The 26,251-nt window shown below is 41.7% G+C and overlaps 1 protein-coding gene across 2 annotated transcripts in view; it reads right to left on the reverse strand.

Annotated features, from left to right (window-relative positions):
• acap3a (ArfGAP with coiled-coil, ankyrin repeat and PH domains 3a) overlaps positions 1–26,251 on the reverse strand; it is a 315,834-nt gene that overhangs the window by 50,994 nt on the left and 238,589 nt on the right. For both annotated transcript variants that reach the window (XM_048615183.1, XM_048615182.1), the window contains exon 10: positions 17,503–17,514. In XM_048615183.1, the coding sequence (XP_048471140.1) occupies positions 17,503–17,514 (12 nt within the window). The remainder of the gene's footprint in view (positions 1–17,502; positions 17,515–26,251) is intronic.

Here is a 26,251-nt window from a genome sequence, read left to right on the forward strand (position 1 = left end):
TGAAGAAGGGTCTAGGCCCGAAACGTCTGCCTTCCTGCTCCTCTGATGCTGCTTGGCCTGCTGTGTTCATCCAGCTCTACACCTTGTTATCTCAGATTGGTGTGGAATCACTTTTTGTAACCTAGACCAAACAGTGAAATCAAAACTTCAGGCTGATGATATATCACTTTATATGTGTTATAGGAACATGGAGTAACTAATACTGCCTGGTATATTTTCATTCTATATAGATCAGGACAGTCCCTGCATTATTGTTGAGTTAGCTCATCTACATTTAGGTGACAATTGAGACTCTGCAATGTAACCAGGGTTGAGGGGACCAAGGAGGCAATGACCCAGGGAGCTCCATTTTTAATAATTTTTAGTAATTCCAGCAGATTCGCTGCTGGAAACTCAGACAATTGTCAAAACTTCATCTCCAACACCGGCAACACAGGATTGTAAATTGTACCTGCAAGTGCATTACCCCATTGTGTCCATGTCTTTGGGACAATGAGAAGGGGTGAAAATGAGTGGGGAAGATTTTCTGTGCTCCTATATTTGTCCCATGTGTCTAATCACTTTACCCTGATTATATAACAGTTTGAGTGTCCAAGGGAGAAAATGTATGATACAAGCCTATTTAAAAGATCTGCTCTCTGCATTTTCACTTGGATGCTGCAGAATTCTTACATTTCAAAATTTCTTTAGCTAGCCTGCATTGGCTGTATCTGCCCTTTGTCACTGAAATCCTCATTCATATCATGACACCTCCAGACGTAACTATTACAATATTCTCCCAGCTAACTTTTCATCCTCCAGCTTTGACAGAGTTCAGGCCTTCCAGTCCTTTGCTGTCCCTAGCCTCTTTTGTACCAACTGCTGTTCAATCATGACCACTGTACTTACTGATCTACATTGACTCCTGTGACAGATTTCAGATTCTTATCCTTGTAATCACTTTATAGCATTGCCCCTCCCTATCCCTGAAATTTCTCCAATCTACAATCCTCTGAGATCTCTGTGTTCCCCAGGTTATGGTATTTTGATTAAACCCCACTTACCTTCGCCCCACAACTGAGAGTTGCAACTTTAGCTTCCTAGACCTCTGCCTGCAGAAATCCCTCATTAAATCCCTTTGACTGCACCTCTTTCGAGACTCTTCCTAAATCCTACCTCTTTGAACTAAATTTTACTTATCCTTCTAAAATTGCGTCTTTTTTCGTGAAGCACCTTGTACATTTTTAAAGTTCCATGTATCCAGTTAACATGAAGCTACCATTAATCAGCTAGCCTGAATTAAATTCTATAACGTTTCATATTAAGACCAGGTACTCAACAGGTAACATTCAAGTGAGATCACATTTACAACATTGACTAATAGATGTCAAAAACTACACAAAAGATGTTGATAAACTGGACAAAGGATAGCGAAAAGTCACTGGATCAACTTTAGGCTTTAGTAAAGAAAGAGTGATTTAGTTTTGAGTGCTATCTCCCTTGACAAAGGAAAATTGTGAGGTGGAGATATATTTAATGTCTTTAAACTGCTAAAAGGTGAAGACAAATGGATTCAATAACTTATTTAACTTGTAACATGATTGCCAATAAATGGCCAGAGTTAAAGATTAACAGCTTCAAGCAATAGCAAAGAGTAGTATCATCTGTTTTGACAAGGCAAAATAGATATAAAATAGACTCCAGGCAAAAGCAGCTATTATTGTGCTCATTCATTTGTTAAAAGAAGCACTGGATAAATAAAACCCATTGGCACAAATGATCACATATCTTGCAGGATACAATGGCTGATCTAGTGACAAAACCAAGGTTGGGTCACCAGTGAGAAGTGGGAGTGCCAAATGGAAAGCTGCCTAGTTTTGTGGTGATTTGAATTGCTTAAAGTCAGCCCATTTTGGACCAGACTGCTTGTTGGTAACTGAAAATGCCATTACGGCCCCCAATTATTTTTCTTCGGTGAGATACCTGTTTGAAACAAAACAGCTGCCAATTTCCAGCTGGGGGTGAAAGGTGTCATGTGCAGTGACAGCAGGAATGCCACACTGGGGCACTGCCCATGCTATCATACATTTCCATCTGAAAACAAGGACAAAAGTCAGCCCTGATGAAACATTCTCTACTCTTATAGTTTCTCCCTTGTATTTGTGACATGTGACAATAAAGCTATTACAATTCTATTTTGATATGTGGAGGTGGATTTTCCCACAGGCAAATGTGGAAGTGGGTGAGGTGGCAATTTCTTGCTGCCAGTCATTGTGTTTGTCTGGCCTATTTGTGAAAGGCCACCTATGGGTTGCAGGTGAAGAAGGGGTGTGTATGGTGGGAGAAGTAAGAGTGACCTGTTCACCAGCAATGGGTAGCTAATTAGGCCAAATTAAGGGACAATTGAGGGCACTCTTCACATGACAGCTTCATTTTTCAAATGTCAAACTGCCCTAACCCTCCCAATAATGCCCCATTTCATACCTGGAAAGCTGGCGGCCCCCCATTGGTGAGTCTTGGGGCACAGAGATGCGTCCTGTAAAGCTGCCCACAGAGCTGCGTCTGCTGGGACGTGGATGCCACAGGCCATTTGGTAGAGCCGTGGCAGCTGTGACCCCAAATTAATGTATCGAATGTTCGTTTCAGCCTCCATGCTGAAGCACTCTCAGGGTCTCTGACTTGCCTCAGAAACTGCTGTCTGTCCCGCTGGGGCTGCTAAGACACGAGAGCTGCCTGGTCCTAATTGGGCCTGCATCATTGACAGTGAGCCTTACAGGTTTACAGCATGGTAACATGCTCATCGGCCCAATTTGTCCATGACGCCCAGTTTTCACATTTAATCTAGTCCCATTTGCCTGCATTTGGTCCATATCCATCCATACCTATCCCATCCATATATCTGTTCAAATGTTCCTCAAATGACAAAATTGTACTTGCCTCCACTACAACCTCTGGCAGCCTGTTCCAGACACTCACCACCCTGTCAGAAAAAAACTGCCCCTCTGGACCCTTTTGTATCTCTCCCCTCTCACCTTAAACTTATGCCCTCTAGTTTTCAACTCCCCTACCATAGCCAACACCTTTTTCCTATCTACTTTACCTGCGTCTCTCATGGTTTTTATGGACCTCTATAAGGTCACACCTCAGTCTCCTATGCTCCAGGGAAAAAAGTCCCAGCCTATCCAGCCTCTCCCTATAACTCAAACCTTCCAGTCCAGGTAGCCTTCTGGTGAACATTTTGGATGTTGCCTCCCACAGGATCGCTGAGCGATTCTCTTTGCTGGCTGGGAATCCCAATGTCAGGTTCCCAATTCCCAAATCTTGTGGGAAAATCAAGTTCTCGTTGGTTATTTCTTCATATTTCCTCCCACCTTAATTATCTTAAATACCTCGGTCATAATTATGTCTTTCTTTCTTGTTTCCTCCTCACTTTTGCTTTCTCTGATGTTATTCACAAACTTCTCTCTTGCATATACTTCTCATTTCACTGATTCATTTTTCTAAGTAATACAACATACGGGGACAAGCATGAACATCAAAAAGGCAGCCAGCAATACTCAAGATCACAGAGTATCTTTTCCACGATTGTGAATAAGTGTGAATAAATGTCAGCGAAAGCACCGTTTCCTATTTCAAATTCATGCTGAGTTTGGCTGACACCAGCACAGTGTAAACTATCGTTCCATAAATTTTCTCTAAAAGTCACAACGTGACATTTACTGGGCCTGGATGGTTTGTGGAACTTCACATCTTTATATGACTTGAGGTTCCTTTAATTTACAGAAACCCTGAGAGAGATGAGAGAACTGCTTTTCTAACAACCCTGCTTGTCTCAGGGTTTCGAGCTAATATGGAAGGAAGTGTTCATGTCTCATCAATCTGTTCAGAAGCGGAGAGCAAGTTCAAAACATTCCTGAAGAAGTCAGATGGCAGTTGAGTGAGAAGACTGGCCGTCCTTTCAGCTCGGAGACCGACATTATAATTTCCCCCAATCATATATTCCCCCAATCATCCTCCAGCCACACATCACGCATAATATTGATTTTATTCTGAAGGGCAGCAATCATATAATTCTCTGAAGGGGCCAGACTTTGAGTAATTACCATTAGTACACAGCAGTGCAAATTTTATTTAATGTACACATCACAGCTACATGTTTCCTCTAGTGAATATTTCCAACAAGTAATCACTTAGTATGTGAATGATTTTTAGTCCAGATTCAACCCCCTCTCTTCATTCACTGACAATTTTTTTCTTTAATAATGCTCTTGCTGTTTTATGACTGGGATCATTTCTCACTTATGGTTTGGCTTTTGTAGCTACTCTAATCTTTGATCCCTTTTTGCACCACTGACTGTTTTCTTATTACTATAACTTGCAACTATATCTTATAACTGCAACTGCTATTTCCAGTCTCATTCTTTAGTGGAAACATGTTCCCTTTGTGGATCCTATCAAACCCTTTTATCATTTTGGAACATCTCTGTCAATCACACATTAGTGTGCCCTATTCCAGAGAAAAGGCCCTCATCCTGTTCCTTTTGCCTTTAGGTTTTCTGAATCTTACACTCTTTGTGTTCTATTTTGTTAGTCCAGGTTGGATTATGATGCTTAGACTGCACTAATCCTAATTCTACTAATACATGGCAAGTGGAATCTGATTAAAGACACTTGTTTGGAATGGAACTTTCACTGATTATTGCCCCACTCCCATTCAATTTTTTTTTAAACACGGTTCTCTTAATCTCTTGAAGTTGATCTCATTAAAGTCGTACATAAACTTACCAATTGCAGCATTAGCTTATTGCAAATTTTCTTCATGTTATGATCACTACTACTCAGAGATGTCACTATTTCCAATCAGTGTGCTAATTAGCAAACTTGCCATTATCAGGTCGAATATATGTCACTTTTTGAAGCATCCCTAGGTCAGAATTTTTTGCCCATCCCTAACAGCCAGAGAGTCAAGAGTATATCACATTGCTGTGGATCTGTAGGCCAGAACAGATAAGGATGGAAGATTTCCTTTCCAGAGGACATTAGTGAACTAGATAGATTTTTACAACATTGACAGTTATATGATGGTCATTAGGTTAGTTTTTCAATTACAGATCATTTTATATTGAATTAAAATTTCACCATCTGCCAGGTGAGATTCAAACCCATGCCCCAAGAACATTAACCTGAGGTTCTGGGTTACTAGTTAGTGACATTACCATTGTGCCTCCACCTCCCCACAATTTCTATATTACTAGAGATCTTGGTGTCAGATAACAGTCCACATTCTAAGGCAAAACAGTTTGAAATATTTCTGAGTAAGAATTGAATCAAATTCAATCTAAGTCCACCATATCACTCTCTATCGAATGGTGCTGGAGAAAGAGTGGGCAGGTTGCAAAGTTGTCATTGCAGAAGTGCTTTGTGTATGACAAGCTAAGTAGGGATTTCCACATTTCTCTTCCAGACAGCTGAGGCAATTTTCTGTTTGCCGTGTTCTTAATTCAGTCTTCCATTCACAGTATTTTGCTTTTGTACCGGACAATGTCCTGTTCTCTTACAGAATAGTCCCAAAGTTTACAACAAGTTACCCAACCTCATGAGTTAGTGTTTAAACATGGCCCTAGGCAAGGTTTTTTTTGCTTAAACCTGACAATAGTAGAAAACTAATAGGAAAGCAAGATAAAATGAGAATGTGTCAAGATACATGAGATATGAAACCTAGGGTTCAGTATTGGTCAGAAGTTTATAGTGAAAAACCAGCAATGCCTGTGTAAACCTAGTAAACACTGGAGAGCGATCTCATTAGCGTCTGTAGATATATTTCCTTTCTCAAGTAAATAAACAAAAGAAGAGCTGAGAAATCTCCTACAGTCCCACATTCCTCCTACAGCTCAAAGTGAAAGTCACAAAGCAAGTGAAAGTCAAGATGAACTGAAAATTTATTACAAAATCTACTGGTAGAGCAAAGTGAGTTAGGATATTTTATTATGACAAATCAATCAATGTCAGAGCCTCAATGATTAAGTGAGCTTGGTAATCAAAGTCAAAGTTCAGGATAGAGTTAGAAATATTGAGAGAGCAGAGACAAGCTATTGGAAATGGAAGGAGATACTCAGAGATCTTATTTTCATTAGCTCCTGTCAAATGATCAGATTTTTCTTAAACACATATTTGTGGGAAGGAAAATCTTTTGTTTTTAAAAGCGTATGAATTACTCTTGCAGATTGGTATTATATATATCTTGTTTATGGTTATAGGAAGAAATATACATGCTACACCACCTGTTACAAGTTCGGATCTTGTGATGTTAAATTAGTCCTATTGCATTGTAGAAATTTAAGTATACGTACCATTTTATATTTTAATGTAAAATTGTTTATAAGTGGGAGGGAATGTAGCAGGATCTGAGTATTTTGTTATATTGCCCTGTCTCCTGCCCTCTCTGTTGGGGAGAGGTAAATAGTTCAAAAATGGCTTTCTGCAGTTAAGCAAATTCTAATCTTACTCAGTGCAATATACAACAGGTTCCATGTAATTCACTGACCAAAGCTTCTCCAAACAAGCTGGTTGCTTGATTAAAGTGATCAGAGTGGTCTACATTTTCTAGAATACGCAACTTGAGTTAGTTCCAGATGGTTCAGTGAGCAAAGATACTTTATATACAAAACTGAACTATTTGTCATGTTGCAACTGAGATGATAGTGTACTCTTCAACCATTGAGTAGAGTTAGTCATATTGCAGATGAGCTTGGCTCAGTTCTCTATTAATGTGCATGATTCCACTGAGCTTCCCTGGTGAGATTTCCTCACTCTGCCAAGGTATATTGAGGCCAATAACTGCACCCATCCTCTGACTTCCGAACGTGATTTAAGATTAAGGAACATAACACACACTGGCACCATTCCATGTTTAGTTTAGCTACAAAGACGGGGAGTGAAGGTGAGCATTAGAATCCATTTTCTCTTTTCTAAGAAATAACTATCTTTTCAGTTTGTGACTTCTAAACAATCAATGTTAACGTGTGGATGAATAGAGATAGGAAAAGTCATGGAGCTAAACATTTATTCAGCTCACATCCAATTGTCGTATGAAGCCAGCTGTTAAAATGCATTTAATGAGGAGAGCCTGCAGATGTTGGCTACTAATCTGTATATTATTTTGAACTAGCCATGCAGAAAATTTGAAGCTGTCTAGGCAAGAATATGTTGATTTGAATTGAAAAACAAAATGATGAGAGGCCGCAGACTTGTGCCTGAAGTGATTTTTGCCAGATGTTGCCGCGGTCACCGTCTTGCTGACCTTAGCGTCGTTCTTGTGTGAGCTCAATCATCTTTTGGGCATCAGCAATAACCGGCAGCACAGAGGTGACTCACTTCTCCAGCTGCAGATTTTCTCCAATTCATTTCCTCTTTCCTGGGTCACTAAGTTGGCTCACGATAGGAGGTAACAAGGTGTGGAGCTGGATGAACACAGCAGGCCAAGCAGCATCAAAGGAGCAGGAAGGCTGATGTTTCAGGCCTAGAGAAGGGTCTAGGCCTGAAACGTCAGCCTTCCTGCTCCTCTGATGCTGCTTGGCCTGCTGTGTTCATCTAGCTCTACATCTTGTTATCTCAGATTCTCCAGCATCTGCAGTTCCTACTATCACGATAGGAGGAATGTGTTTTAGTTTCACTTGATGGAAGGCAAGAAGACTTTGCTCAGAATGCTCAATTGGTAAAGGTTTGCGGTAGAGGCAGAGGCTGGTTCAGATGGTACCAAATGTTGGCGTTGTCCACCATGTTGCTGCCTCGGTGTGATTTTTGTGGATGTGGTTTCTCAGGCATGATGGCCTCCTGACCAGAAGTGCCAGGAAGGCAGGCAGGCAATCAAGGCATTTGAGCTGACAACTGAGTGCTATATTGCTAGAGGCATACGGGTCTCTTGCCTGTCAACACGTTGTCCATGCAATTGAGGTAGCCTCACAGCAGGAAGCTGCTGATTAGAGCGGCTGCCATCCAATCCTTGTATAAAAGGGCGAAAAATATCAGCAAAGGAGAGTGTGCATTGCCACAGATCTATCGTAATGGAAGCACAGTTGGCTGAAAGAGCTGGGAGTGGGGGTTCAGTTCAATCTGGGCCATAGTAAGGTATCAGGCAAATTTTGCAGCTGAGGCTTTGCATTTAAGATACTGGAAATGAGGCCCGCCTTGCTGAGCTCTGGCCTCTTGAATGCACCTGGTGTCCCCATTCAGAAGGCGATTGTAGACTGATCCCACTAATTAGTCATCTCCTGCAAAACCCAGCTGATGAGTGCAAGAATTCCCGACATTAGGCTCCTGATGCTGTGGGGTAAGATTCAGCCCAAATGAGTGGGCATGGTAGAAGCTGAACTTTAAGCAACATTCACTGAAAGGTGGTCTTTGGTCTGCCCGAAATGTATTGGTCTTCCAGAGCAAGGAGTTGATCGAGTGTTGCACACTGGCACATTCCAAGGTCCAGGACTACTGAGGGATATTCTAAAGCTTGGGGTAGCTGCTGCCAATGCGCAGTGATGGGGGAAGACCACCATCTAATGTCTTTCTGTGAAAGTTAAATGGGGGTCCATTCAGTCATTGGATCCTCCCAATGCCTCAAATATGTGTAAATATAATCTTGTACAAGTAAGAAATGCCTTTGATCTGTTTGTTGGGTAGACTCAAACTCTGATGGTTGTTTTTTTCTTCATACGTTACTGTATAGAACTGAGCTGATTCAGTGGCTATGTATATAAAGATATTTTTATGAATAAAGTACATTTTTAAAACAAAATAAATGACTGTGACCCTTTTACATGTCGAATCAAAAAGCCACATCATTCCAGAAAAGTTGATGCCAGTGTGACAAACGCTCTCTCACCTAAAGGGAATCTTGTCAGATTAACTCAGATTTACTGATTACTTAATTGGCAATTGTTTTAATATGCTGACATTTTCCAATGGTATTATAGCTGAAATGTTCAACACAAAATGTTGTCACTCACAATTTGAACTAATTTTTTGGGAGACAAATCAAGAAGTACGATTTCACAATCATGAATGGCATTAAACAGTGCTGCAAAATTTATAATTTTCATTATACTAATTAGTTCAGCTGTTACTAGATCTGTTGCTGGGCAAAAAGGTGCCATTTGTATGCAACTTGTTGAATAAGCATCATTTTCCAAACTCTAAGAAAGTGGTAAATTCAACTTTCTTTCTATCACTTCTTTGTTTATTCAAATCCAAATATTTCAACCTTCAATGTCTTCCCCTCTCTCATGAACATGGTGACTGAGCTATTTTGTTTTTGAAGTTTCTTCAACAGAGGATCGGGAACCTTGGGAATTATTTATTCCGAAAGGCTACAGATGCTCAGATATTGAGCATGTTCAAGCGGAGATTGATACATTTTTAGATACTTAGAAAATCAAGGGCTATACAAAATCAGGTAGGAGCATGGTGTTGAGGTTGAGTGGTCATGATTGTATTGAGTGATGGAGTACGCTCCTGCAGCTGCATGATATCATGGTCCTGTATTTATGTCCTTATGATAAGGGCTGTTGTGGCACAGTGGTAGCTTCCCTGCCCCTGGGCCAACAGGCCAGGGTTCAAGTCCCACCTGCTCTGGAGGTGTGTAATAATATCTCTGAACAGGTTGATAAGGAAAGCATCTCTGTCTTTATGATACATCTTTCCATTTGTGCTGGACATCCCCTAGTACCCCAGCAGGCCATTCATTCTGTGTAAGCCAGCACCATTGAGATCAAATGCTACTCAGCTACTTCCTACTTCACTTTTATAGGATTTTTGAGAACAATGTTGCTGAATGCATGTTTAAAATGTGTGTTAAGTTCTGGTGATAATAATGGTGACAAAATAAATTCTTCCGTTAAAATAGCAAGTTAATACAATTGTGTCGAGTGTCCATACAATACCTTCTCTCGACAGTAGCTTTATGCTGATGACTCTCACCCCTGCTGTAGTACAGATCTGATTAAAGAAATCTTGGTTTTCCTACCGATAGATGTGATTTGCCCCCTGATAATGCAGGCTAACTGTCTGAAAGTTGAAAACTGTGGCAAGTGGCTCAGTGCATTTCTCTATGTTAACGGTGCTGTATAAATGCAAGTTGATGTTGTACTTGTGTATTTCTGGTGCACACCTTCTCAGCCAGCTGACAAAAGTCAGTAAAAGTAAACGGTCAGCCTACCAGTCATGCGAAACTGGCTCCGCTGGCAAAGTGTTAATACTTGCCAACCAATCAGATGGCAGTCCTGCCACCGAATTCAGGAACGCTGCCAACATTGTAAGGGGACAAATGGGCAGTGCTTTACTTGCTGTTGTTTCAGTCAGATCCTGCCTTATTCTAGAGCGAGACTCAATGGAAAGTTTTCTTTCTGCCTTACATTGGTAGCACATGCTGCAAAATGTGACTGTGAAAAATACGCGAGAAACAGTCAACTGGAATCTGGCTAAAGAGTTTCATTCAGCAGTTTAAAATGTGTTCCATCCTCGTGAGCAGGTCAGACAAGGTTTTTTTTTACAATGTAAAGCTGACAGGCTTCGAACTTCACCCATTCTCATTTGAAAAACCTGCCTCACGCTGACCATTACAAAACGCAAACACAAGCACAGCTGCTGTTCGCTCCCTCTCCCTTGAATCAGAGAGATGGCTAACCCCATCGTCATTGTGCAGGGCACAACAACGCATAAACCAGTCCTATCTGTGTTAGAAGGTTGAATTATGACCTTTAGTTCCAGTGTGCAATCTTGTTTGCCTTGTATTCCTTGCCTATGTAGCTGCAGTGATACCGAAGAGAAGACTGTGCGAAAAATAGAAGCAGCAACCCAAGAGTAAATGTGATGCTGTAGATTAGCCTGGAATAGGGTTACCTGGACCTCAGATACACTCAAATGTGTAGTCCACAAAAGAAACGTTAAAAACCATTTGGTTGCTGAACTCTTTGCACATTATAGAAGATAATTTTTAGTCTTATATGTAAGGATTTTCAAATAAAGTGCGAAGTTAAATCAGTCATTTACTGATTTTTTTTTAGGAAAGTGATTTTCTTAAAACCCCAGAAGACTCTCATTGTTCCCTTGCCAGAAATTAAAGTCAAAGTCACCACATCTGGACTCCATATGTAAACAGCATGGTGCAAATGCTGTGCTGATGGTGATAAACATGCTTTACTGATCTCTACAGTATGTTGAGAAACAAAGAATTAATAATTTCCTTTAAAAGATAGGAATGCTTTTAGTCGCTGGAGTGAGGGCCATACCCTTTATGCTCAGATACGATACCTATTATTCACCCCTGCAGACTGAGAGCATCAAAAGCTGACTCTGCATTCATTAATAAAAATAAGATGACAGCTGCTCTGTGCATAATCCATTCATTTCAACAGGATGAATGAAGAATCTGGGCAGCACACTTTAGAAAGGGTGTTTAGATATTAGAAAGTCTGCAGAAAGTATTCACAAGAATGGCTCAGGATGATGGACCTCAATTACATGAATCGATTGGAGCAGCTCACGCTGCTCTCCTTGAAGAGAAGATTGAGATGAGATTTGTAGAGATATTCAAATCATGAGATCTGCAGGGTAGATAGGGAGAAAGGGGTCTTGTTGGCAGGAGGATCTAGAATCAGAGAGCTTGTTTTATAAAGAGGAAATGGTGACAGGAAGAAAAACATTTTCAACACAATGGGACAGGGGAGAAAATAAAGAGAAGAAAGAAAGGGCAGCACAGCGGTTAGCACTGCTACCTCACAGCGCCAGGGACCCAGGTTCGATTCCGCCCTCAGGGGACTGCCTGTGTAGAGTTTGCACATTCTCTGTGTCTACGTGGGTTTCCTCTGGGTGCTCTAGTTTCCTCCCACAGTCCAGGTTAGGCAGATTGGCCATGGGAAATTGCCCATAATGTCCAGGGATGTGTAGGTTAGATGTATCAACCATGGGAAATGCAGGGTTACAGGACTAGGATGGGATGTTCTTCGAAGGGTCAGTATGGACTCAATGGGCTGAATGGCCTGCTTCCACACTGCAGGGATTCTATGATTCTCCTATGTTATGATCTAAAATGCACTACCTGAGAACGTGGTCAAGGCAAATTCAATCATGGCTTTCAAAAGAGAATTGACCAACGACCTTAGGAGAAAATTTGCAGAGCTATGAGCAGGAGGCGAGGGAATGGGACTAGGTAAACTGTTGTTGCACAGAGTTGGTATAAGGCCATGATGGGCTGAATGGTCTACTTCTGTTGTGTAACAAAGAAAGTGTAACCTCTGGCAGACTTTGAATATCAGACTGGGAACTAAGAGGGATAAGATTGCCTGAGGAGTTGAAACTTTATGCAGCAATAAACCTGCCTGATGCATGCAAGACGTGGACTGTGTACCAGCGTCGTGCCCAGAAGTTCAACCACTTTTATTACAGCTGCCTCTGGAAGACTGCGAAGATCAGACAGGAAGGCCAAAAGGCCTCCCTCTGAGGAGCTCTCCCGAGCTGGCAGGCCAAACACCTACACCATACTGAGACCATCACAACTGAGATGGGTCGGTCATGTTTCAAGAATGTGTGACATTTCCTTGACAAAGTGAAAAGTCTAAGGAGATCCTGAGTCTGGGAATGTGCTCTCAAGGTGCACTAAGGAAGTGCTCCAAGGACACTCTAAAGGCTTAGCTGAGAAGTTTTGTTGTTGATCCCGAATCCTAGGAGAAGCTCACTCAGGATTGCTGCACCTGGGCCAAAGAAACTGCATACAGTTCTTGTCGCCACACTACCAGAAGGATGGGGAGGCTTTGGAGAGTGTACAGAAAAGCTTTACCAGGACGTTGCCTGGTTTGGATGGTATTAGCTATGAGGAGAGATTGGACAAACTTAATTTATTTTCACTTGAAAGTCAGAGGCTGAGGGATGACCTGATAGACGGTCACAAAATTATGAAAGGCATGGATAGAATGGAGATTCGGAGTCTTTTTCCCAGGGTAGAAATGTCAATAACTAAGGGACATATATGTTTAAGGTAAAAGTGGGTAGGTTTAAAAGAGATGTGAGAAGCAAGTTTTTTTTTAAAACACAGAGGGTGGTAAGTGCCTGGAATATGCTGCCAGAGGAAGTGGTGGAGGCAGAGATAATAGCAATGTTTAAGAGGCATCTTGATAGATACATGAATAGTCAGGGAATAGAGGGATACAAGCCATGTAGAGGCAAAAGGCTTTCAAGTTTAGAAAAGTGTCATGCGTTGGCGCAGGCTTGATGGGCCAAAGGGCCAGTTCCTGTACTGTACTGATTTTTGTTCAATAAAATGTGGTGTGGCCTCCTTTGAAAACAAGCACACATCAAAGGTGAAGAGAAAACACAGAACCTTCCGGATGCTTAGCAGCTTCTGCAAGGATGATATACCCACTAGAATCCTACCAAATACCAAATGAAAATGGCCATGTTCACCTCTAGTAAAAAAAACATTTTCTATGATTTTGTTGTCCACAAAAATGTTATCACACCATTACAGTGGCAGGCGTCAAAAGAAACAAAGTCCTCTTCAATTTGACATTTACTTTTTTTGAAACAAGTCTAATGTTTAAGTGAATCTGCTGATGAGTCCCACAGAAGTGGTATCCGTGGGATTTAAACTTTGATTCATTTCAAAATTCAGCGTCTATTTTAGCTAGAACATAATAGTTGCACACCAAAAGAGCACATGCCAAACCAATGACCAAACATGAGCTGCTTACAATGAAGTCTCTTCTATGTTGGGGAAACGAAGTGCAGGCTGGGTGATTGCTTTGCAGAACACCTACTTTCTAGCTCCCAGTTGGTTGCCACATCAACACACCACCGTGGTCCCTGGCCAACATCTCCGTCTCTGGCTTGCTGCAGTGTTCCAGTGAAGCTGGAAGAACAGCACCTTATTTTCTGCTTGGTAACCTTGCAGTCTTCAGGACTTAATGTCAAGTTCAACAATTTTAGGCTTGAGCACCTTTCCCAATGCTTTCCCCCACCCCGCATACCAGACCTTGGCATTAAACAGGCTGCTATCACACAATACCCATTGTCAGTCAGTAATTTTCCCCATTAGCAGCTATTCAGTCCCCCAGACTGACCTTTATAACCACTTCTTTGTCTGTTCAACTGTTTTTCTCTCTCTTTGGGCTCCACCCATCATTTACCTCACCTCCTAACCTCCAGCCCATCTTCGGTGTAAAAAAAACATCCTTTTCCTAACTACCATCATTTCTGAGGAAGGGTCACTGGACCAGAAATGTTAACTCTGATTCCTCTCCACAGATGTTGCCAGACCTGCTGACATTTTCCAGCAATTTCTGTTTTTGTTTCAGATTTCCAGCACCAGCAATTCTTTTGATTTTTTTCTGTAAACATTTACTGGTCGATATAACACATCAGAAGAGTTACTAAGCTTGATTGATCTTGATAATGCCTAGTCTGGACAGAAGTACCACGGAGAAATAAGTAATTATTCTAGTTTAGTCTAAATGAGAACAAATTATATAAAAAGCAAAGGTTATTCAAAGGTCCATCTATTTGGCTCTGTGATTTACTTCAATGATTAACAATTAGATCATGAGCACCAATAGAAAGAAATCACATCCTATGTACAGCTAGATGAGGTATTAGTGCTGGTCCAAGTCAGCACTGCTGTCTATAACAGCACTGTAATATGAAGGGGTGAAAGCCGTTGTTATATATTGCCACTGACCTGAGTCAAAATTACTAAAATAAACTCAGCATAGATTCTTGAACAAATTATATTTAGCCATCCCCACCTTTAATCTCAAATTGAAATTAAGGACTCTTTTCTTTCCCTACAAACAATTCAGCGTTATGTAGTCATGCTCCAGTGCCACTTACATTACTCATTGCCTACATTAATCTTGCTAGAAGGGACAGCTTTCAGAACCCTTGCAGTCTCCATTCTGCTCACCTTCCTCAGGGAAATCAGCAGCTGTGTAAGTAGTGATTCTTTGTTCTGATTACAGTGCTGCATACTGGTTTGAATTCCTATCAGTTTGATCTTCCTTTATGGTATGCTTACTTCAGTTGGCTAGCAGTCAACAATTTTAATTACGCACAGTTACACTATCACTGCACAATACCCCACCACGTGCCTTTCCACATCTCCTTAGGACTATTGATTTCTAACCCATAATGTCCCCAGTAAAACAAGTGTCCATACGCAAAAAATTACACAAAAGCATTTCTGGAATTTCTATGTATTCAAAATCACCAACAGGCTTCACGTAGGAACAGCTTTTTGTTGGGTAACTCAATATAAGCATCACTATGTTCACAGACTCATTTGCGAATGTAGAACCTAGGATTAGGAGTAGGCCATTCAGCCCTTTGTGGTCTGCCTCATCATTCAATACCATCACGGCTGATTTCTGGCCATTCATACTTTCAAATGGAAGTTGGCTCAGAATCCCTCCAGATCACTGATCCTGAATGATCTTTTGCCTCCTAGATACTGAGTGCAAGGGGAAAAGATTTGTAAAAGGGGCACACTAAACAGCCCAAAGTCAGGGTCCCTGTTGTAGGTGAAGCTAACACAAAAGGACAGCCTTAAGAACAGAGTTTGAATGTACTGGGTGCTGGGCTCAAAAAAACACAGGATTTCAAAGGACAGTTAGCATCAAACTTGTGAAGGACAGATAGTGCTTGATTAAATTCACTGCATTTATTGTGGGAAAATATAGAACGTGAATGGGAATGCCTTAAGTGTTCTGAATATTAATTTTGAGAAGGCGCTTGATAGATTCAACAGAAAATGTTATGAGAAAATAACAAATGTGGCTTTAAAGGGAGTGTGATGATATAGACAGAGAAATGAAGAGAGACGAGAGAGAAAGCAATAATAATGGGTTCTGCACGTTTTACAATTATATACATGATTCAGGACATAATATCAAATTGGCATCGGAGCGCGATTGGAACGAGGTATTTTGTTGGTGCAAATGCGCGGGCCGTGGTAGCCTGCTATATTGCTGTAACCTGCGGGGGTTGTGGGGGGGGGGGGGGTGGTGGCATGTGTCCTCCACTTAAGCCTTTCATATGGGACATTCAAGTTTGGAGCAGAGTCCCATGACATTGCTTCTTTTTAACCCTTGTGCTTGACATACAGATTTTCCACAGCCTCCCCACGGTAGGTGAGGAGGTCCAGACATGCAAGGAGCATGGCAGTCATATCACAATACTTCTGCGAGTATCCACCAATAAATGGTGCCCCAGGCATTAGAGAATAGGAGCTTCTACTTTCAGCCTGTTTGTGATTTTTTTTTCGGACAATGGCCAATCAGTACCTCATCTTCATTCAGCTTCCTATTCTCCAAATCTCCCAAACCTTCAGCATTACAAATGATCTCAGGATCCACAGCCTTTCTGGGGAAAAGAGTTCCAGATTTTCCCTACCATTCATACAAAGGGGTGATTCGTTATTTCACTCCAAACTGAGCTAAAATAGACCAGTTCTGGAAGATTATCCCCATACCAAACGGAATGCATCCACCCTACTGAATCCCTTTATTATTTTAAAATATCTCAACTAGATCATCGCTCATCTTTCTGAATGTAATGGGGGATGCAACCTGTCTACATAATTGAATTATTTCAGCCCCAATATCTTTCTGGTGGTTCTATATTGTAGCCCTTCCTTGGGTAATGGATCATTCCCGTGGTATGGTGTCTAAGACTCTGAAGGATGGAAATAACATTACCCCAGTTCTGGAATCCAATCACCATGAGATAAAAGGCCAAACTTCAATCTCAAAGTCAACATCTATTACTTAAGGTGTTTAAACTTTTCCTCCAACAGATAGCTGGCTCTCAGTGTGAGGCCAAAATCCATTTTATGGTCATTATTAACTGACAGAACCTGCCAGTAATGTGCACTGGCCTTAAAAGATTTATATCATTGTTCCCAGTTGGTCTTCCCACACAGTGCCCAATCTCAGGTTATATTCCCACTGGCATTCATTCCCAGGCTGTATTCCCAATCGGTGCTTATTCTCAGGCTGTATTCCACATAGTGCTCATTCCCATACTGTACTCCCATCCAGTGCCCATTCCCAGACTGTATTCCCATCCCGTGCTCAATCACAGGTATATTTCCACATAATGTTCATTCCCAGTCGGTGTTGATTCCCAAGCTGTATTCCCTGTCAGCGTTCATTCCCAGGCTGTATTCTGAATTGGTTCTTATTCCTAGGCTGTATTCCACTCCCTGCTGATTCTCAGACTGTATTCCCAATCGGTGCTCATTCCTGGATGGTATTTCTGTTTCTGCCCATTGCCAGGCTATTCAGAAGGGATAGACCCAATCAGCTCAGAAGTATGTGTGGAGAAATATCAAACTTAATATGTATCCTATACATAATTTTAGCAGTCTCCTTTTCTGCATATACATTCTCATCAGCCTTGATTCATTTCTTTGACTGTTTTGCATTTGAAGTAAGTCAGCTGAAAAATACACTTCAGAGTTTTCAATAGAATTTATTTTGCACCTACCTGTAGCAGAGTCTGTAGAGATTTGTTTGAAGAACATCAAGGACACCATGATGGGGAGGAGAAAAGAGAAACAAGAACAGGTCAACAATATTCATCAGATTTAATTGGTGACATTCATCTTATAATTGAATATGATCAAGTTAAGTGCCTGATTTGTATTCTTGTCTATCTGAAGTACTGAAACCACAAACAAACTGAAGGTGAATTGGCCCTGTCAATGCAGCGTTGGTGCAACATGGCTTTGTTTCACATGGATGCGGCTGTTATATTGTAAATGCAGCACGCATTCGTTATCCGTGTCTCACATGATAAAGAATTTGAAACAGATGTAGAGTCCTGACATTTTTCTGGAGAGGGACATCTCACTTTGGAGTCAGGGTGGAACTTCCTCATCTGATTACACTCCAGATTAGTGTCACTGTGCTGTGGCTTCAGTTTCATAGTGCCTGTATCATTACATCCTGTTAAATTCCAGAACTGGTAAAACTCTACGGGGTGAGCTAACACATCAAAGTGAGCACCTCAATTCCATTCACATACAGTAGCTAAAAGGTCACAAGCCTGTAGCCAGAAGCTGGTTTCTGCTGTTGTGTTGGCACTGTTCTGATGCTGGTGCTTGCCTATAGAGGTAGCACTGCCCTGGGGAAACCACATCCTTGGCACTCTATAGCATTGCCACCAGGAGTGAGTTGTCATTGACTACAGCAGGCAATATCAGCATCTGAGATTTTTTATTTTCTGGTGCTTTTTGCTTTACAGGATGAATTACACCCATAGTAATACTGTCTGCTGGACATGTACATTAGCAAAATGACTGGTGCATAATCCATCCATTAACAGCTGGGTTGGGACTCCACAACAATGGCACCTAACATCAGCTCCAATGCTCCTCAAAACATTGAGTAGTGATGTACAGTTTCCATTCTGCATTGACTCCTACAGGAAATTAACTATAATTTATTAGATTCAACTGTAAACTGTAGAACACTGCAGTATTATGGAGTTGCTTTTGTCAAGGTGGTTTCTCTGTTGTGCAAAGCCATTAAAACTGACAGCATCGGTAACACCTGAGACATACAATGATCTCATTCCATCCTGCTATTTAAGATCAATAAATGCTGTAAGAACCAATTAACCCACATAATGCTGCCTCCCTGGGGAGTACTTTCATTCTGCTGTACAAGTGTATTAGCGAATGTTTCATCAACTTGTTCCCTCAGTTTCCCTTTGCTTGGACTTGGTTGGATGAGCTCAGTGTCAAACATCAATAAAGAATGCAAACTTCCATCTGATTATATAGTTAGGGGCAGGAGAAGTTATTTAGTCCCTCTGGCCCAGCCCATTCCATCCGTGTTTTACCAGCATCCCAAATCCTATTTGTTGATACCACCTTATTTGGTTCCATTCTGACATCTGTTAGGGTTTCTTCTTCCATCACCATTGTTGAAAATGCTCTGAGAGGATTATTCTGCAGTGATCTATTAGGACGCACTCTCTCTTCAGCCATCAGTGAAGTTATCCATTTTGGACTGAAAAGTGATAGATTAGGGAACTTTCTAGATGGAATGATGTTAAATACAGTGGATGTCCAAAGAGATTTGGGGATTTCAGGTGCATAGATCTTTAAAATGTCACCAACAGATGCGGAAAATAATCAAAACACTAGTGGAATACTGGCCTTTACATCCAGATGACTGGAGTACAAGAAGTTATGCTGCAGTTATACAAACCACTGGCTAGACTTCACTTGGAGTATCGTGAGCAGATCTGGGCACCACACCTCAGGAAGGATATATTGGCCTTGGAGGGAGTACAAGATAGGTTTACAAGAATTATACCTGGGTTTAAATTCTGGGGTTAAATTATGAGGAGAAATAACACAAATTAGACTTATTTTCTTTTGAAGGGGTGATCTGATTGAAGTCTTCAAGATTTTAACAGGAAAAGACAGGTGAATAGGATAAACTATTTCCAACAGTTGGGGATTCTAGAACTTGGCAGCATAGTTTGAGAATTAGGGCCAGAGCTTTCAGGAGAGATTTTAGGAAGCACTTTTACACACAAAGGGTGATAGATACTTGGAACTCTCTTCCACAAATGGTAGTTGATGCTGGATCAGTTGTTCATTTTAAATCTGAGATACATTTTTATTAAGGAAAGGGATTAAGGGATAGCGTCAAAGGCAGATATATAAGAGTTAGACCACAGAGCAGCCATGATCTCATTGAATGGTGGAGAAGGCTTGAGGGGCTGAATGGCCTGCTCCTGTTTCTATATTCTAATCCCAACCTGGAATTCTATCGCTAAAACCCTCTGTCCGACTGCCTTTCTTTCTCTCTCTCCTCCTCAGGAGTTCCTTCCAAATCTAACTTTAATCATGCGTTTAACTCATCTATTCCAGCTCACCAGCTGCTTCTCTCCATGAAGAAGCTGGGGATGAGATTCTAAACACACTGTGCACATCTTTACTGTGGCTGAGTCGATCATCGTCCTCAGCTCTCACTCAGCATCACCTCTAACCAAGTTTATACCATCCCCAATACATGTCTGTTTCCCAATTTTCCTTTCACTTCAGTTTCACATAAACAACCTTGTACCCCACTCAATTCTTTGGAAGATTTATGATGTTATCAGCCTAGTATTCAAAAGAAAGACTTGCATTTATGTGGCGCCTTCCATAACCCCAGGATGCTGAAGAGTGCATTACAGGCAGAAAAATACTCGAAGTGTAATTACTGCTGTAATGTAGGAAACAGAGAGGCAAATTGGTGCATAGAATGATCCCACAAACAACAATGTGATAATAGAGCTTTACTGCTGTTGGCTGAATGATAAGTTGGGACAAATTCCTTGCTCTTTCTCACATAGTGCTGTGGAATCTATTATGTCCTCTTGACTGGGCAGATGGGACTACAGCTTAACTCTCATGCAAGAGACAGCGTCTCTGACAGTGTATCACTGCCTGCTTTGGAGTGACAACCTGGATATTGATAAGGATCTGGATAATGAGGGTCTGCTTCATTTTAGTGCAACATTTTATACTCACTATGTACTACATGATTCAATAAATGATTTTTGAAGCCCTTGAGCAAATCTACTGATTGAGCTCCGTTGCTTATTTGATGCCAGAATCTAAACAGGTTAGTTTGATATTTTATATTCTGATATTACCTCTGAGCCTGAAGCGTTAACCTGCCCTTTTGTTCTTCATACGTTGACACATATTTTCAACTGTCTTTTCAGTTTAAGATTGACTAACTACCATAACCTAGCGAACATTTCAAACTGTTCTGCACTCAGGAATGTAAAAGCACATCCTTCTCAATCAACAGCCTCCTGTTAAGGGAGCATCTCTCTGATAAATCCACTAAACAAACAATCAGCATTACAGTAGATACAACATGTGGAACTACAAATGTACAGTTCTACAGAGCAAGGGGGAACGTCAAGGGATAAATGACATCAACCAATACGAACTTGGGATTAATACTAAAATAGCTTTAGGATTTTTAATCCGGTATCCATTGCTGGTGGAGTTTAAAGGAGAAGGAATTTCATTCTAATAAAAGGATAAATCGTTCAAGTGTGTATTCACATTGAATCTAAAATGAGTCAGTCAGGAGTATCTGCAATGTATTTCTTAACCCACACCCCCTCCCTTGCTTACACTGTGACATGATTCTACTCCATTCCTGAAGGTGGGAAATCCCAGTCCAGAGCTTCTTTCAAGGAGCTAGTTTGCCTGCATAAGACTAAAAGGCAATGGGTACCTGGCTATTTTAACTGGCAACGTCACTGTGAACTCAGCTGTTGTTCACCTTCAACACCCATCTGCGCACATGCCTTCAGTAGAGCTCACTGAATGGCAAAAAGGTGCAGGAAATTTCACAGATTTTTATCATCTTTCTCATTTGCTGTATGGAGGCTTAATATAGGCCCAACCTCTGAGCTAATCCAAGGCTAGTGCAGACTTGCACGCTCACACTATTCTTCCCCCATGTTTTCTGGTTATAGGTCTATCCCTCACCCTATTCCGAAGCCCTTTACAGGCCTGATTCCCAGCGCTAGTCTGATGCCTATTAACCAACTGAACAGAGCAATGTCAGATTTATCAATGAATCCAAACAACCTTAAAGCTTACCTCTTCAGAGTCAAAATATACAGAGACATGTACATACATATTCAGGGAGATTCACATGATCTTATGCATGCAAATTGTGATGAAAGTTTTTTTTATATCATTGTACAAATATCATTTCAAAATCATGGCACTTTGCTATTGGTCACTCTTGTGAAGGAATTCCATTTTTAAAAGAGTCAAGAAAATCCTTCCAGCACAGTGACTGTATCCAGCATTGCACAAAAAGCGAGTGACTGTAGACACTAGTGGTATCAATAAACTGTTTATTCTGTGGTGGTTCAGGACAAATGAGTAAACATGAATCTGGGTCCTCTTTTGTTTGTCATTTATATAAATAATTTGGATGAGAATATAGAAGGCATGGTTAGTAAGTTTGCAGATTACACCATAGTAAACAGTGAAGAAGGTTTTCTAGGATTACAAAGGGATCTTGATCAAATGGGTCAATGGGCTGAAAAATGGCAGATGGAGTTCAAACTGGATAAATGCGAGATATTGCATTTTGGTACAACAAAGAAGGGTACTGCTTATACAATTAATGGTAGGGCCTTGGATAGTATTGTTGAACAAATGGACCTCGGGGTGTAGGTACATAATTCTTTGAAGTTTGCATCACATTTAGAAAGGGTGGTTAAAAAGGCATTTGGCAGGCTTGCCTTCATTGCTCAGTCCTTTGAGTATAGGAACTGGGAAGTCATATTGAGGTTGTACAGGACATTGGTGAAGCCACTGCTGGAATACTGTGTCCATTTCTGGTTGCCCAGTTATAGGAATGATATTATTAAGCTGGAGAGGGTTCAGAAGAGATTTACCAGAATGTTGCCAGGTATGGAAGGTTTGAGTTCTAAAGAAAGGCTGGATAGGCTGAGACTTTTTCCACTGGAGTGTAGGTGGTTGAGAAGCAACCTGATAGAAGTTTATAAAATAATGAGGGGTATAGATAGAATTAATGGTAGTTGGCTTTTCCCTAGGACAGGGGATTTCAAGAGAAGGGGGCACATTTTTAAAGTGAGAGGAGCGAATTTAAAAAAAAGATATGAGGGGCATGTTTACACAGAGGGTGGTTCACATGTGGAATGAACTGCCAGAGGAAGTGGTACAATTACAACATTTAAAAGACATTTGGATAGGTACACGAATAGGACAGGTTTGGAGGGATATGAGCCAGGAGCAGGAGGTGGGACTACTTTTGTTTGGGATTATGTTCTGCATGGACTGGTTGGACCGAAGGATCTGTTTTAGTGCTGTATGCACCTGTGACTCTATGAAGCCATTACCTTGTTTTCAGTTCAGAATAATCATGAATTGAGTTTTAATTTAGAAAACCCAGCAATTTTTAGGGCAGTTCAGTTGAGACCTGCCTGGAATCAGAAGTAAGTTTAGTTTTCTGCCCTTATACCAGTACAGGATAGTTCACAAAAAACAGTCACCTCAACGGAAGACCAAGCAGCATCATAGGAGCAGAAAGGCTGACGTTTCGTGCCTAGACCCTTCATCAGAAAAGGGGGAGGGGAAGGGGGTCCTGAAATAAATAGGGAGAGAGTGGGAGGCGGATAGAAGATGGATAGAGGAGAGGATAGGTGGAGAGGAAACAAACAGGTCGAAGAGGCGGGGATGGAGCCAGTAAAGGTGAGTGTAGGTGGGCAGTTAGGGAGGGGATAGGTCAGTCCAGGGAGGATGGACAGGTCAAGGGGGCGGGATGAGGTTAGTCGGTAGGAGATGGGGCTTGAGGTGGGAGGAGGGGATAGGTGGGAGGAGGAACAAGTTAGGGAGGTGGGGACGAGCTGGACTGGTTTTGGGATGCGGTAGGGGGAGGGGAGATTTTGAAGCTTGTGAAATCCCTTATCTGCTTTCCGGAGGGACAACTCTCTCCATGACTCCCTTGTCCACTCCACACTCCCCTCCAGCCCCACCACACCTGGCACTTTTCCCTGCAACCGCAGGAAGTGCTACACCCGCCCCCATACCTCCTCCCTCACCCCCATCCCAGGCCCCAAGAAGACTTTCCACATCAAGCAGATGTTCACCTGCACATCTGCCAATGTGGTATACTGCATCCGCTGTACCCGGTGTGGCTTCCTCTACATCGGGGAAACCAAGCGGAGGCTCGGGGACCACTTTGCAGAACACCTACGCTCGGTTCGCAATAAACAACTGCACCTCCCAGTCGCGAACCATTTCAACTCCCCCTCCCATTCCTCAGACGACCTGTCCATTCTAGGCCTCCTGCAGTGCCACAACGATGCCACCCGAAGGTTGCAGGAACAGCAACTCATATTCCGCTTGGGAACACTGCAGCCCAATGGTATCAATGTGGATTTCACAAGCTTCAAAATCTCCCCTCCCCCTACCGCATCCCAAAACCAGTCCAGCTCGTCCCCGCCTCCCTAACCTGTTCTTCCTCCCACCTATCCCCTCCTCCCACCTCAAGCCGCACCCCCATCTCCTACCCACTAACCTCATCCCGCCCCCTTGACCTGTCCGTCCTCCCTGGACTGACCTATCCCCTTCCTAACTCCCCACCTACACTCACCTTTATTGGCTCCATTCCCGCCTCTTCAACCTGTTTGTTTCCTCTCCACCTATCCTCTCCTCTATCCATCTTCTATCCGCCTCCCACTCTCTCCCTATTTATTTCAGAACCCCCTTCCCCTCCCCCATTTCTGATCAAGGGTCTAGGCCCGAAACGTCAGCCTTTCTGCTCCTATGATGCTGCTTGGCCTGCTGTGTTCATCCAGCCCTGCACCTTGTTGTCTCGGATTCTCCAGCATCTGCAGTTCCTACTATCTCTCACCTCAACAGAAGGGTAGTTTATGAAACTTCCAAACCAGGAGAGTTTGGTTAGAACTGCAGGTCATTCGACTTGAGAACACTTAGGCTTTTGGAGATCATGTTGACAGATTTGGAAAAGGCATTGAATTGACTCCACAATCCACTACAAAGAAACTGTTGGGTGTTAGTTAAGTACAACTGTCAGTAGTTGAGATATGGGTATACTTTCTCTGATTTTGAATCTCTAACGAAATATGTTGGGAAACATACAAAAACATTGTTTTCCTGTGTATTTTAAAATCTTTCTAAAATGCATTCAATATTTATGTAGCTTGGTTTTTAATTATTTCTGCTTTTGTATAATAAACTTCTGTTGCAGAAAATCTGCACGAGTATGTCTCAGTAATTAACCACCACATTCACCATATGATCAAAAAAAATTATGATCAATCTAACCAGGTTATATTCTGAGATACAGTCATACAGCATGGAAACAGACCCTTGGGTCCAACCAGTTCATGCCGACCATAATTCCAGTCTAAAACAGTCCCACCTGCCAGCGCAGACCTATCTTGTCTAGTATTAACATCAATTGGGATTATAACAGTACTCACTCACAGTCATTAAAACATGGCAAAATGAGGCAATAGCACATGAACACACAAAGCCGTAAATACACATGCATGTATGTGCTACCGATACATATATACTGTTCAAACATGTTCATATCTCTCTCTCTCTCACACACACACACACACACACAAATACAAACACGTACGTATAAAATCTGCAGAACGGATTACTCCAATTGATCTGTTCCCTTCCTCAGAAACATGTGGCAGAATCTATTCAAGTGTGCTCTTTTTAAATGGAAAGTGGAATGAGTGACCATCTGGCTGAGGGAAGGCAGCCATTCAGAGAGGCTCATTATAGAGGCTGAACGGAGAAGAAAAACTCAACCAGATGTTCATTCAAGGCCATGTTAAAGAGGTCTGTGGAATTTTCTTTTCAGCTCTTTGTGTATGTTCATTCTAGTCACATGGATATCTGGTTAACTTTCCATTTAGCAGTGCAGTTTGCTGTGGGGATTTAATTGTTGCAAAGTCATAATTAATAACTTAATGTCCTACCCAACAGAATGTCCCTAATTCTGGGGACAGAACATACAATCAGCTTCAGGGAAACAGCGTTGCTAGCTCAGCTCAAGCTGCTAGCAAGAACAAAAATGATCTTGCAGCTTTCGAAGCTGCTACTTAACTATTGATGCGGTACAACAGGAATAAAATGTTTCCTAAAGAGAACACCCATCCAACATTTATTTGCTAATAGAGGTGATCTACAAAATAGATTGAAATGGTGCAATATCCATCCTGAACAGGTATCTTCAGTTTAACAAATACAGCACGGATTTTGCAGCAGCTTCAAAGTAAATTATAGCCAGTTGAAACCTGTTTATTAGATGGTCTCCTAAGACACCATCCTCAGACAGCATAGGATACCACTGCCTCTGGTGACACAAGTGGCTAAACTTCTGTTCCATGTGGTCTGAGGAAACCAATATCATTCGGATGTCCACTAGGAGGCACTGTTTTATGTATGGGGGGATGGTGTGCAAATGGCAGAGATGACACAGCAACTTCTGTGCATACGTCAGGGGCTTTATTTACATTGCTTTAAAATATGCCCTACGCAGTTTGCCTACCACTTAGTTTCTTTTTCTAAGCAACCACACTCCGTCTTAGGTAAGCGAATAGATACCAGGCACACACAATCAAACACCAAACAACTGAACACCACAGGGGGATGGTTTCCCTACAACCAGACCGCTACCTTTGA

This window comes from Rhincodon typus, chromosome 31, assembly GCF_021869965.1.
Source record: "Rhincodon typus isolate 14 chromosome 31, sRhiTyp1.1, whole genome shotgun sequence".
Classification (NCBI taxonomy): domain Eukaryota; kingdom Metazoa; phylum Chordata; class Chondrichthyes; order Orectolobiformes; family Rhincodontidae; genus Rhincodon; species Rhincodon typus.